At 40.2% G+C, this 15203-nt stretch overlaps 1 protein-coding gene across 2 annotated transcripts in view; it reads left to right on the plus strand.

Annotated features, from left to right (window-relative positions):
- The window catches only part of CNGB3 (cyclic nucleotide gated channel subunit beta 3), a 142260-nt gene that overhangs the window by 86257 nt on the left and 40800 nt on the right, over positions 1-15203 (plus strand). For both annotated transcript variants that reach the window (XM_087420587.1, XM_004441130.3), the window contains exons 11-13: positions 5763-5904; positions 10435-10594; positions 12961-13058. In XM_087420587.1, the coding sequence (XP_087276713.1) occupies positions 5763-5904; positions 10435-10594; positions 12961-13058 (400 nt within the window). The remainder of the gene's footprint in view (positions 1-5762; positions 5905-10434; positions 10595-12960; positions 13059-15203) is intronic.

Here is a 15203-nt window from a genome sequence, read left to right on the forward strand (position 1 = left end):
AGAGACAAAGGTTGTCGTCCTTACAAAAAAAATGCCTTTAAAAGCAGCATTTTTACGTATTTTTAAGGTAATTTGCATATGGCGGTTAGTAATATACTTACATTTTCCTCACAGTTTTCAAACATCACCTGCCCCTTCTATTGCTTCATATTACCCTTTGACCTTGTAAGCCTAAAGCATTTTTACTTAACGTTTGTGATGGTTTCTGACGACCTATAAATTGAAGAATGCTTATGAGGCCATTGGATTTGTAAACTTTGCCCTAGTTAGAATTAGGCAGCAAATTGTAGGGCTGGAGCGGAGCATTGTGAATATTTAAAATGAGAGTCAAGTTTATTACTATTCCATTAATCCTCAGCAGAATGACAATGTCTATTCATTTCAATAGAAGACAAGAAGTCATTTTCACCTATACTGAGTAGATGGCATCCTTCACTAGACTGTGAAATTTAACAAAGAAGAAAAGGGCTTAGCTCAAAAGGAAAACATAAGTAGTTCAGGTTATTTGGTACCCAGAAACATTCCCAGCATACTTTTGTCCATGTATACCCCAATTCATTTATTTTCTCACATTAATTTCCCACTGTGCACAAACCTCTTAGCAAATCCCTAACCCATAGATCCTCAAAGGAAAGAGTAAAAAGGCAAGCAAGGCTGTCAGGGGAATCCTGACTTTAGATGGGGTGAGGAAGAAATCAGAATTACTATACCTTAGTGCTAGGGAAATTCAGAATAACTTACCCCTTCATTCTACACGTGAAGATGGCGAGGCCTGGGTAGATGAAGGTATTTACTCAGGGTCCCCTAGGTACTTCAGTTCAGACACTGGCAAAAAAAAAAAAAAAAAAAAAAGAATGGTCTTTAATCTGGACACTAGACACCTTTTGGATGTAACAAAAACACACAATAGCAGAGAGTTCAGTGCACCAGAAGGGAGATGAAAGACAGCTGGCAGCATAACAGGGAAGAGTCTGGAAGGGGATTACACAGATGTGCTCACAGATACCATCTTCCTGTATTCTAATTTCAGTAAGACTAGGTATGCATAACCATTCACTTGTTCACTCATAACATTCAACACATGTTACTACACTCCTATTGTGCCAGCTCCATAAACACGTGTCTTTGTGGAGATTATGCTCTAATGAGACTGTTCTCCCCCATCCTCTGTGCTTCCAGTGATAAATTTACAGAACCCTGGAACTAAGATGGATTGGGATAGTTAAGAAGATCCACACATAAAGTGTTGAATTGGGTGCTTTTAAAAGTTGCATGTCCCACTACACATCTACCACAATGGCTAAAATTAAAAACACTGACAGTACCAAGTGTTGGGGTAAGAATACAGAGCAAATGGAATTCTCATACATTGTTGAAGGGAATGAAAAATGGTACAACCACTTTGGGAAAAGATCTGACGGTTTATTTTACAATTAAACATACACCTACCTTACAAACAAAAATTCCAAGCCTAAATATTTACCCAAGAGAAATAAAAATATATGTCTATAACCGGGGTCAGCCCAGGGCATAGCAGTTAAGTTTGCATGCTCCACTTCAGCGGCCCGGGGTTTACTGGTTCACATCCTGGGTATGGACATATGCACCACTCACCAAGCCATGCTGAGGCAGCATCCCACACAGAGCAACTAGAAGGATGCACAACTATGACATACAACTCTCTACTGGGGCTTTGGGGAGAAAAAAAAGGAAAAAAGGAGGAAAATTGGCAACAGATGTTAGATCAGGGCCAATCTTCCTCAAAAAAATATATATTAAATATATATATATGTCTATAAAAAACTTACATAAGTATATCCATAGAAGGTCTTTTCACAATAACCAAAAACTTGAGACAGCCTATGTGTTCATCCATAGGAGAACAGAGAAACTGTGCTATATTCATACAATGGATACTACTCAACAAGAAAAAGGAATAAACTACTGATACGCACAGCAACATGGAGAAACCTCAAAAACATTATTCTGGGTGAAAGACCTCTTACACAAAAGTGTACATAGCTGGGGACAAGAATTGACTGGGAAAAAGCAAGAGAGAACTTTCTGGAGTGATAGAAACGCTCTGTCTGGACAGGTGTTGGGTTACACAGGTGTATGCATTTACCAAAACTCATCAAATGCTACACTTAAAATTTGTGCTTTTATTGTACATTCAAAATTTAAAAACAACTATACAAATATTCAACTCTAGTTAATGTTGACACAAATAACCCATAATCAATCTATAAATCAAAATTGGGGTGAGTTTATTATGAGCCAGATCTGAGGACTAGCCCAGGATCCTCCTTCCCCAAGGAAGGAAGGGCACCAAAGATGTGGGCTGTACAGAGTGGTTATATACCATCGTGGAACAAAGAGCATACATCATGTATGACAGGAATATCTCTTTTACTACTGTCATGAGATGCTTAGCTGGCACAGCAGGTCGGAGGTCAGCAGGTCAGTGGTCACAAGGTGAGCACAGCAGATCAGTAGTTAATCCTTTGTTTAGGGAGAGATGCTTATCCTAAAGGAAACGCCGATATCGGGGAAGCTACATCCCTATCTTTAGGGGCATCATTCTTGTCTTTGGGACATTGTAAATGTTTAAAGCAGATGCACAATGCGTGCTCATCAGGCCACGTCAGGCCCTTTTGGAAAAACAAGGTCAGGCCGAATTAGTTTTAACCCGAATGGCTTCCTTATATGCTCCAATATATCCTATTGCTTTTCATTTATTTATCATTAATATATATAGATTCTGAAGTACTGTGTTTAGGAGGAATTGTCTTCTTGTCTGCAAATTACTTTGAAATGCATCCCAAAAATAAGATGGATTGATGGATGAAAAAATGGAGGGATATGGGACAAATCAGGTAGAGTAAAATGTTCTTGGTAGAATCCAGACAGTGGATATACGAATGTTCACTATAAAATTCTTTCAATTTTTCTATTTGTTTGAAATTTTTCATAACAAAATGCTAGGGGGAAAGTTTCGTGACACATTTGTTTCACAGAGGAAGAATTTCTATTTTCATGCTAAATTTTTTTATGGTTTTATGTCAAATTCTGCCTTATTGCTTCAACTCAGAGCTGTATATATACAGCCTGTTAGATTGTTCATGTATTAAATCAGCCAGATAGAATCTCCTTGAAAATATCTGCCTGGGGTATAAATATTAGAGTTGGACACACTTGACTAATTAAGCTAATCCTAGAAAATCAATAAGATGCCATCTAATTAAATTACAAATCTTACCTTTGGTTGTGCATGTCTGGGTGTAAGACTTGGCTGAGAAAGAATCCCAAAATAAACTTCAAAGCATCGGGGCAGAAAACTTCCAACTAACACAGCGGACTATTTCATACACAAAAAAATAGCTCAGGGCTAAGCCTTCGGATTTGGAAAATCAATGCCAAAGTTTCACATTTGATTGTTATTTTTCAACATCTATAAATGAGAGAATAAGAGAAAGTATTCATATGTTTGTTCCTGTTAACACTGCAGTGACTTTGGAGGGGACAATAATCCCAACACTTGTAATGGAATTGGCCACGTGGGGAGAGAATCTATTTCCTGTCCCACTCTTGGGCAGTATTGGGTTCAATAAATTTCCTTAATTTAAAGGGACCCACAGGTCCAGGACCTGTGACCAAACTAAATCAGGTAACGGGAAATTATAAATTGTAATTTGAAAAGTTAAAATGTAATTCATAAAATTAATTTTGTACTTCTTCAAGGTAGTTCTCTGACATCAAGTTCACTATAATATTAGCAAGTCCCAGGAAGCCTCCTAGAATGGTAATATTTTTATTCTCTTGGCACAGTGGTTTCAAACTATATCCACCAGGTTAAAAAAAAACTCAGGTCCTTCAAAAGATATTGAATTTCAAAATGAGTAATTTCTTTCTAAATCTGTCTTTAAATGAATATTGACTTCAACTTCAGTTACTTTCTTTCTTTGTAAACCTCAACTTCTTACTATTTAAAGACCTGAAAATTGTAAACTATTTTCACAAGAAAAAGATTGCTCTTGTTCAAAGACTAATACACAATTACTTAAAGTGTTAATGTTTCTGTGGCACACCCAGACAAGAAATAAAAACCTGACTAAGGCAGGATCCTATAAAAAGCCCTGCTTTTCTGTGTCTACTCTGGATACTAGACTAGCTAGTTGGAACCCACTAAATCCAAATGCCTCTCTATAACAATATCTGGAGATGTTCTCTATATACAGGGCATTTTTCTTTAAGGATTCAATGGGAATGCCTAACCCAGGCCATGTTATCAGACCTACATAGAATATAGCAAATAGTGTACCTAGTCCTGCACAAAAATTACAACATTATATATATATATATATATATATATATATACATAGCAGGGTTGTAATACTGACTTCCATTTCCACCTCACTATGGACTCCATGAAACCCTTAGCCAAATGGAGCTAAGTGAGTCTGATATGTTCTGTCCCAGTCTTTATCATATCCGCTTCTGTTGCCCTCTTCCTGATTCCCTTCCTATCTGAACTGTAATGATCTTAGTCTCTCCATTTGCAATTGCTCAAGTTAAGTACAGAATCTTTATCAAGTATATTTCTCAGCATATGTGGTTTTCTTCAATACTAAATTTCTAGATAAATTACCTGTTACGCCCAAGAGTAGTTTCCCTTTTAAGATGGAGTTCAGTTCTGCTCTGTCTCTGCCATGGTTTACACATTCAATAATATAATAAGATGTGGGTAGGAAAGAGGGAGGAGGTATATACTTGTTCTGTTTTCCATCCTTAAGAACAATTGGATCTAAACTGTGAAAGGCTCTCCCATCTATATAAGTATCCTTGATCTCTGCAATATTCCTCATAAATCACTAGTATGGTAGTTGAAAGATGGCCTCAAATTCTTTTCTCCTTCTCTCATGGAGAGGAGGATTCCAATATCCCTTCCCTTGGATCTGGGCTGGACCTAGTGACTTTCTTGACAAATATAATGTGTCATAAGACACATAAGACATTATGGGACTTCTGAGTTATAAGAAGCCTTACAACTACTACCTGGGCTACTGCTGTTCTGGGGGAAACCAGCCACCATGTAGACATCCATCTACCCTGAGGCTGCCACGCTGTGAGGAAGCCCAAGCGAGTTATATTGAAAGGCTAAATGAAAAGAGAAAGATATGCAGCCAGCCTCAGCTGTTCCAACCAGCCCAGCCCAGCCTCAGACATGTGAGAGAAAAAGAACCTTGGGCATTCCAAGCAGACATAATGTGAAGAGCAGAGGAACCCAACCAACAGTTAGAGTCCAGGCCCCAGACATACGGCTTCAATCAAGTCTACCCAGGATCTCCAGCCATTCAGGTCGCCCCAGGGCTCCTCATCATGGGGCATGGATGAGCCGTCTCTGCTGGGCCTTGCGCAAATTCCTGACTCACAGAATTACGAGCCTAATAAAATAGTTGTTGTTTTATACCACTAAATTTTGCAGTGATTTGTTTTACAGCAAGAGATAAGTAGAAGAGCTAGTGAACGCCCTCTTTGGGTTTAATTGTTTAGTTATTTTACATGCCAAGAAGTTTACATTAGTATGTATAGTACTTGCCAACGCTGCTTATAGAAAGAAAATCTTGGTTTAGTGGTAATCTACAATTTAGATTTATTTATTTAAATTTATTATTTAAATTTAGTGGTAATGGATACTCCCAAGCATTGTGGTATTTTAATGTTATAGTAAAAAGCAAAATATATATCTTCTCTTTTCGCAGGTATCTGAGATGTTATTATTGGGCAGTTCGCACTTTAATTACCATCGGGGGCCTTCCAGAACCACAAACTACCTTTGAAATTGTTTTTCAACTGTTGAATTTTTTTTCGGGAGTTTTTGTGTTCTCCAGCTTAATCGGTCAGGTAAATTGAGATGTGAATCCCTAGATACAATGCTGTCATTTTTGAGAGGTTAATAAGTCTTTATAAATTTGACAGAGGAAAAATCAAAATCTATCTGGTGCTTATTTTTTCACTAATTTTCATCTATTTTAATGAATTTGAGGAAGATGCAAATGGGTCAACATTGCCTTCCAATTTTTAAATCATTAAATCTACCAGAAAACCCATCCACAATGAGTGTCAGGTTAAACTCTCAAAGTCAAATTTCTGAGTTAACTTCTTGGAGTTTCCCAAAAAAGCTCTCTTCTTTACTTACATGTCAAATATTGTCATAGAATCCCTGGGTTAAAATCAACTTCAGAGGTCGTTTAAACTAGAAGCTACAAATGGCATCTAAATTCCTTTAATTAATAAATCACTGGTCCATAAATATTCATTATTGCATCTCCTTGTTCTTATTCTCAAGGAATCACAATCTAGTAAGAAAGTAAAACAAATACACAAATTTTTGAGGTACTTGGCATTTGCAAGGGGTAGAGCCCAATATCTTTGTGAATTCCCAGATTTGCAAGAAATAAAAAGCTCAACAGCATAGCATCTTGAGAAGTTATACTTGCTTGGAAGGTACTTTATACACTACATGTCTGAGAACAAAACAACCATGTTGAGATTTGTGTACTGGGTAAAGAGTTAGACAAAATCACAAAATGATTATTCCCACTGGATAAAGGATTGGTTCCCACTCATGGCATTCACAATGGTATGAATAAAATCCAGGCTTTAACAAAATTTAGCAATAAAAACTATTCTTTATAACATTTGAAGCTGATCACAAATAGTCAAAACTCAAATCCTACATCCATGAATGTCAAGGGTCTGCTGTCCATGGTAAGTATCAGAGGAGAGCTTGAAAGCCTTGTATTCATTCAGAAAAGGGAAGCTTCCCAGGGGGTCTCATGGAGGAGAACACATTTGAACCATCTTAGAAAACCAGATAGGATTCAGCAGTTATAGATGAGTAGTTTAATCACTCAGAAACAGTGTGTGAAAGATGGCAATGACAAAGGAAATAAAAAGATTACCAGGACTGGAGTGAAGGATGCTTATAAATAAGGTTATAGATGTATGTAAGCACAAAATATTTTAAGGGCTCTGAATGTTAAATTAAAGATGTTGACTTTATCCTAAAGGCAATGGGAAGTCGACCAGGGGAGGATTTTGAACAAAGAAGAGATTCAGGGAAGAATAATCAAAATATAATATGGGGGCCTAAGTGTTCACGCTCTGCTGCTGGCGGCCCAGGTTCAGATCCCAGGCGTGCACCGACGCACCGCTTGTCAGGCCATGCTGTGGTGGCGTCCCACGTAAAGTGGAGGAAGATGGGCATGGATGTTAGCCCAGGGCCAGTCTTCCTCAGCAAAAAAGAGGAGGATTGGCAACAGATGTTAGCTCAGGGCTGATCGTCCTCACACACACACACACACACTATATATATATATATATATATATATATATATATATAAATTGGAGGGGATAATACTGTTTTAAAATATAAGTTTTATTATTATTTAGGTATGGTAAGGCCAACAGATCAGGATATGATTGGCACTGAAAAGATAGTTTGTTATACAAACAGATCCAAGAGGAAGGGTCACACAGTGCCCAGGGGGCCACACGGAGAAGCGCTGGAGAAGGAACAGGTAAAGCAGGGTAAGCGAGTTTAGGACTGGTTGGTCTGGATAATCTCGGCAGGCTCCAGGAGCTGTCTCTGGTTGTCTGGTACCCTGGGGTGACTAGAGCAGGTGGCTAGCGCCCAGGGTTTGAGAGCCCCGTAAAGAAGGCTCTAGACGGGTTAGAGGCTAGGAAAAGGGCACTCCCAGTAGAGATGTTTGCTGTCTCCAGGAATTAGCTGACTCTGGGAGGGATAGTCCCAGATATCAAAGCATCAACATACAAAAAATAAAAAACATGGGTAATACAGATATTCAGGGATGTGGCAGCTCCAGCCTGAACATGGTAAGGGAGTGGAGAGAGAGGTGGTAAAATAAACTGTATTTAGAAAATACTTAAGTTTGGTAACATGAACACCAAGCAGTTAGAAATTGTAAGCATGGGGCCGTCCCGGTGGCGTAGTGGTTAAGTTCGCAGGCTCCGTTGCGGCAGCCTGGTGTTGGCAGGTTGGGATCCCAGGCGTGGACCGATGCACCACTTGTCAAGTCACGCTGTGGCGGCATCCCATATATAAAAATAGAGGAAGATGGGCACAGATATTAGCCCAGGGCCAATCTTTCTCAGCAAAAAGAGGAGGATTGGCAACAGACCTTAGCTCAGAGCTAATCTTCCTCACACTCAAAAAAAAAATTGTAAGCATGAAATATCATAATCTTAATGGCTGGGGAGATTGCATTAACAATCATTGAAAATAGGAAGCTGCTTTACAGAGGAATGCAATTCAAATTAATTTGAATATAAATAGTAAAACTCATATTATTTCATAATTTCTCATATAATCTATGTGAGGTAGCCACATCACATTCAATGTTTTCTCAGTTTTACAGATGAGGAAACTCCAGTTTAAAGAGATTAAGAGGCATCCCTAATTCATACATGTAATTCATACAGTCATGATAGAGCCATGTAATACAATATTGATAATAATAGCAAAATCTAACATGTATTTAGCCCTTAGTATTCCAAGGCAATTCTTACAAGATTAAAAATCTGTATTTAGCTTCAGTTCAATTCTCGTTGGACCAGCAGTGGAAGTATCCCTTGGGAAATTCAGAACTCAGGCCTTACCCTATACCTACTGAGTCAGAGTCTGCATTTTAACAGGATCTTCAGGGGATTCATATGCACATGAAAGTTTGAGAAGCGCTGCTGTCTACACCACACCACACCGACCTCTATATCAAATTTGAGGTTCCAACGGGAACTGAAGAAATATCAAGCCACTGAAAATGTGGTACTAGAACCCAAAAGAAAGACTGAGGCAGGAGAGAGAGACTGTGCCTTAAACTCTCAAGGCGAATAAAAGAGGCTGAGAAGCAGAGGAGCTGGGACAAAATCTCCACTGATTCAAAGTTCCCACATAATGACACCAAGAACACACCCCGGACCTGATCATCACGTTTTACCTGCAGTACCCTATTCTCTGATACAGCTCATAGAGACTGGCATTTTCTCCCTCTCACGTCCTCACGTACTTCCCTCACCTGGAACACATCATGGAATACACATCGTCCTCAACTCCTACACCACGAAAACCCAGCATTGCTGAAGCACAGCACATAAACCATCCAGATTACTGCCATTGCAAATTCTGGGACCTCAACACCCATCAATAATGCTTTTAATTGTCCTCGGTTCCCAATTTAAAACTCCACTAAATCTCCCAACCCACCCCCTGCTATCCCAGTTCTCACGGCCTTGGGTGACTCAGTAATGTCCGTCATCTGCCAAGGGAGTTCTAGGAATTGAGATTGTCGAAGAATATTTGGAATAGCCACCAAGGAGTGAGTTAGAGACTGAGAAAGACGTGCCCAGTTTGACTGTCTGCATAGCTCCTCTGCAGGTACTTCTGATAAGTAGAACCTGTTAACTCTAAAAATGGAAACTGAGGAAGGCATCACCATAAAAGAGCCATTTGAGCTAGACCTCAAAGAATAAGTTGTTTTTCCATAAGCAGAAAAGGCTCAGCTACTAGAATGTATGAGCGAAGTCTTAAGTGTGAAAGCAAGGCCCTGGTTTTCCTCCCTATTACATACCCACAGTCAAAGCAAATTTACAACCACTTGCTTCCCTCTATGTGAGAGGAAGAGTCAAGCTATATATCTTTTTTGTGCTGAGACCTTAAAGATCAGCTTTTAACCTAGAGTGGGTTTTTATGGCTGAGTTATAAACATCCAAGAACTAAAACCTGACAGTTCCTTAAGGATTGTCACAGCAGTAGATGGTGCTTCAGTAATTTTTGCGCATTTCAACTTTTGCTGAATACCATGCCTTGAGCATGATGAGATTTGATTTTATCTGTCTACACAACACAAAGGGAAGTACAGAGGTTGCAATTTCATGATGAATTGGGTCTATATAGCCAGCCAGGCTGGATAATCTGTGCAGGATGCTTTCAAAGCAAGACTCACCAAAATGGACGAGCATTTCTGCCAGGTAATTGCTCGACTTTCTTTGCACATTCCTCACATAAGCACAAGCTGTAGAATTTTTAAAATATCAACTAAAATCTTTGCAGTAATATACAAGTGTGCAAAGAAGACTGTGCGCAGTCACATGCATTATGTGACTGAATCCTCACAAAAACTTCATGTGGCAGGTAAGACAGGTCTTATTGGTGTTCTTATTGGGTCAGAAAGAGGACATGATTTGCTCAATATTTTAAGTAAGTGGTTGGAATTAGGACCCAATATCAGTGTGTTAAAAATCTAGTTAGTGCGTTAGAATGGAATGTATTATGTGAGAACTCAAGTCAACGGGACTTTAAGTAACCTTCCAGTTCCTCTGCCGGGTGTGGAGTGACCATATCTGTGGTCGTAGATGCGAGATGTAATTGGGGCGGCGACAGCCAATCAGAACAACTTCCGGGCCTGCATGGACCAGACCATCGCCTACATGAACACTTACTCCATTCCTAGGAGTGTGCAGAACCGGGTTCGGACTTGGTATGAGTATACGTGGGACTCACAAAGAATGCTAGGTAAGCTTGGCGAATTACTGACTAAACTCCTATAAGCCGTGTCTTATAATGAAAGTTCTGCAGGGTAGAAGCAGAGACTAATTGGATTTGAACAAAAGACTGAAAAACAACTAAATGATCTTTAAGGTGTTTTTCACACCATAGGACTTTTTTCTTAAATGTGAAGCCATAACTTAATGGTTATGCAAATCCTGGAAAAGCAAAGTCTAAATTTTATTCAATGCCTACCAGATTCTGGGTATTATACACTTTGCCCCATATAATCCTCACTCCCTCCCCCTAAAAAAAGAATGGCATAATTAGGTGTCGTCGACCCATTTTAGGAGACCAAGAAAGGAAGGCTCCTCACTGAAAAATTTGGCCAAGGGCAGAGAGTCAGGAAATGGCCTAAATGGCACTCAGTCGTGCATCCATTCTCTAAACACTTGCTCTTTCTGCGATACCACCTTCTTCCCCAGAGCACAGAGCTCAGAGAGAGCAGCAATCTTTCAGGCCACTTCCACCCCGCTGCAGGGTGCACAGTCTCTTCCAAGAGACTCTTAATACTTCATGGTGTCTACTATTAGTACTATAACACTGGAGTAACAATCATTGTTATTAAATGACGTAAATTAAGCTAAAGATAGCCAGCTCTGCTGGTCTAGTGGTTAAGATTCAGCGCTCTCACGGCCACGGCATGAGTTCATTTCCCTGTCAGGGAACCACACCACCCGTCTGTCGGTTGTCACACTATGGTGGCTGCATGTTGCTCTGATGCTGAAAGCTGTACCACCAGTATTTCAAATACCAGCAGGGTCACCCATGGTGGACAGGTTTCAGTGGAGCTTCCAGGCTAGGCAGACTAGGAAGGAGGACCTGGCCACCCACTTCTGAAAAAATTGGCCATGAAAACCCCATGAACAGCAGTGGAGCGTTATCTGATACGGCGCCGGAAGGTGAGAGGATGGCGCAAAAAGACCAGGCAGGGCTCTGCTCTGCTCTACGCAGGGGTGCTAGGAGTCAGAATCGACTTGATGGCACTAACAACAACAAAAGTTAAAGAAATGTGCTAGTTGACAATAATCAGATTCGGTATTTAGTTTGTTCCTTACCATATAAAAATAGGAATTAGTGCCACTGAGAAGCCAAAAACGCTACTGCTTCCAGAGTGCAAATTACCATGCGATTCTCAAACCACAGAGGCTGTTAGGAGCAGATAAGAACCACTGGTTGTTGACAGTAGGACCTTTTAGTCACCTTCCTGCCACTCTTAAGAGACCCCAGCCACATGTTTAAAACTGCTTCCTAAATCTGAGTGACCAAACAGCATGCCTTACTCTTGTGCACCCACAGCTGTTCCTGAGGGCGTGTCAGCTGGGGAGGCAGAGGGGCAGAAAGAACGGTGGCGGGCTCCTTCCCACTCTCCCTGTAGACACTGCTCCAGCTCCTTGGTTTAGGAGGGAACTAGACACAAACAGCCCTAGGATACAAGGAGCTATGTTTTCACAGAAAGGATTTTCATATTTAGAGTCAACGTTGGAATCAAAATAAGGATATAAGATAGCAATTCTTATCTTTTCTAAATGGATATAAGAAAACATCAAAAATAATCAACTGTCAGAGACTCGTAGCATACTAGACACTAAGAATGGGCAGTTTTGTTTATGGAACATTTTGTCAGCCTGAAGGCCCATCATTTAATTCACACGTAGAAAAATCTTTAATGGATTCACATTCTCCGTTGAGTTAATAAGCAAGTAAATAACAATAATTTGAATTTATTCACTTAGCACATTTCTTTTTTAGAGTCCATTCCCAGCTGATCCACCTACCAATTATGCACCATTGAGCAAGTCACTTACAACCTCCCTGAGCTTCAGTTCTCTTTACTTTTCTTCTTTCTGCAAAGCGAGAATGAGAACACTTACCCTTAGGGTTGTCACAAGGGTCAAATGAGACGATGGGTATGACAGCTCTGTAAGTTTTCCAGTGCCACATGGTCCTCATTATTATTTTTGCCATCCCTAGGATGTCAGGGCTGGAACCCGCAGAATCAGAGAAGAACCAGACCCATTCCCATCCCAGTGTGTTCACTAGCTTTGGTCCCATGATGGTTAAACGTTATAACTATATGCTCTGGAATTTTTCAGAACTGTTATGTCATCCATAGCTAAAATACCTCTTTTCTCTCACGAAAGTAACGGCATTATTGTGATAGGTGTATGTGTCCAAGAGAAGGAATGAAAATATAGAACTTGATGCAGCTGTTTATTTATAAAAAGAGCTGGCATTTCGTTTCTTGTATTTTTTAAATTTTTCTTACACTTCGGTGATTTTTTTTCTTTAATTGTTCTTCTCTGTGGGTTGATGTGTTTATCTTTACGAAGATGAGTCCGATCTGCTTGAGACCCTGCCCACCATGATGCAGTTGGCTCTCGCCTCTGACATGAACTTCAGCATCATCAGCAAGGTCGAGTTGTTCAAGGCAAGTGCTTTTACAGTTCGTAGAAAGGCACTATGTCAATTTCTCTGTAAAACCTAAGCTCTGGCTGTATACAGCATTTGTGGGGTTTCTTTTGCCTTAAAATCGAAATAATCTGGAGAATTTATGTGGAATTAGAGTCAAATAAACTCTGGGTCCCTCTTTAGCAGATGACTTACTTTTTAGAAGCCTCTCTCCCCTCGTTGGTGTCAAAGAAGAAGAGTTCTTCAGGCTCTTGTCGCATTAATTTAAATATAATTAAGCTCTCCAGCTCCATGTCTTTGCTGCTGTGCACACTGTTTCCTATTTACGAGCCTCGGCAACGCACGAAAGGTCAGGCCCAGCTTAGCTCCGGATTGGCCCGACAATCAGAGAATCGGGCCAAATCATGTCTCCTATGACAAATGCTTTGGATTTAAACTTTTTAGATGGCCACGTGCAAATTTAGAGGCTTTTTTTTTTTAGGAAAAAAAATGCGTAACAAAGAAATTTTTGAATGTTTTTTATCTTACTACCCTCTTCTTAATGCATTATACTGGATGCATACGTTTTTCTCACCTAACATTTAATCCTGTGTGTGGCACTCACTGATTCGTCTATTTAATTCATTCATTCAACAGATATTTATTAAGCTCCTACTATGTTCCAGGGACTGTTTTAGCCACTGGGAATACAACAGTTGAAAACAATACTTGCATACCTGGAGCTTAAATGTCAAAAGGGGGGAGTGAAAATTAAATATGTAACATGAGTGATAATGCTCTGAACAAAGTTAGACAGATTGAGGAGGAGGAGGGTGGGACCGGTTGTGACAGGCTGCTCTGATGAAGTGCACTGAGCATCGGGCTGGGGACTGCAGGAAGCAAGGGAGTGCTCCACGCGGGTATCGGGAGAGGGAGGGGAGGGATGGGGGAGGGGACATTATGGGAAGATGGACAAGATAACGCCTGAGCTGGGATGCTGGAGCAAAGGCAGCGTGATGGAAAGCAGGAGTAGTCAGAGGAGGGTAGAAAACAAGAGGCTGAGGGAAAGGTAATGGGGCCCTAGAAGCCGTAGTGTAGACTGGATTGTGCTCTGAGATGCAAAAGCCACTGAAGATCTTGAGTGGAGGTGACCTGTTCCAGATCAGTTTGAAAAGGAGCGTCCTTCCTGCTGCGTGGAGCATAGACTGCAGGAAACAAATGTGGAAGTCAGGGAGTTACGGTGGGGGTAATGGTAACTGTCTGTAGGAGAGAAGATGGTGACCAGATTCAGAGCAGCAGGAGCAGAGTGATCGAGAAGTGGCCAGATATCGGGTGTATTCACAGGAAGAGCCCACAGTGTTTGCTGTTTGATTGTGTGAATGGAGTGAGAGAGAAAGGAATCAAGGTGACCCTAAGGATTGAGGCCTCAGCAACAGGAATAACAAAGATATCATTTGCAAAATAGGAAAACTTTAGAGTAAGTGTAGGGCGAGGGGGCAGAAAGAAACTCTTTGTTCTTGGATGTGTTAGCTTGAGGTGAGCGTCAGAATTCCAGATGGAATGTCGCATGGGCAGTTAGATAAGTGAGTCTGAGTTCAGTGGGAGGTCCAAGCTGAAGCAATAAATTTGGGAACATTAACATGTCGATGTGTTTTAATCCATTGGACTGGATGTGCCCCCTAGGATGGAAGTGTAGACAGAAAAGAAGATGTAATCCAGACAGAAACACATGCCTTGAAAATACGTGATTGATCTCGTTGGGAACAAGATGAAGAGGCAGGAGCTGTAGGGTAAGGACGGTTAGGCAGAGTCACTCCCAACGTTAGGTTAGCCCATGAGTCTGTAGGATACCAGAATTGGATCACCATCCTAGGACTCTTTTCTTGATGTATCCTGTTCTAAATTTCCATTAAGATTTTGATGAAGATATAAACCATGTGATTTTCAAATCTGCGGATGACACAAAGCAAGAAGGAATAGTTTAAAGTGTGTTAGATTCCAAAACTTAAAATTAACTGAATACTTTGAAACAATGAGCAAAGCTAAGATTAGCTTCAGCAAGCATAAAAATAAAAAATTCTGAATTTAGGTCTAAAATTAAAATATTACAAATATAAAAATAGCAATAGTTGGTTTTATAACAAATTTTTTGTACCTGGGAGTTTTAGTTGACCTCACATTCCAT

The sequence above is a fragment of the Ceratotherium simum genome, chromosome 31 (assembly GCF_057802395.1).
Source record: "Ceratotherium simum simum isolate JZ-2026a chromosome 31, ASM5780239v1, whole genome shotgun sequence".
In the NCBI taxonomy this organism is placed as follows: Eukaryota; Metazoa; Chordata; class Mammalia; order Perissodactyla; family Rhinocerotidae; genus Ceratotherium; species Ceratotherium simum.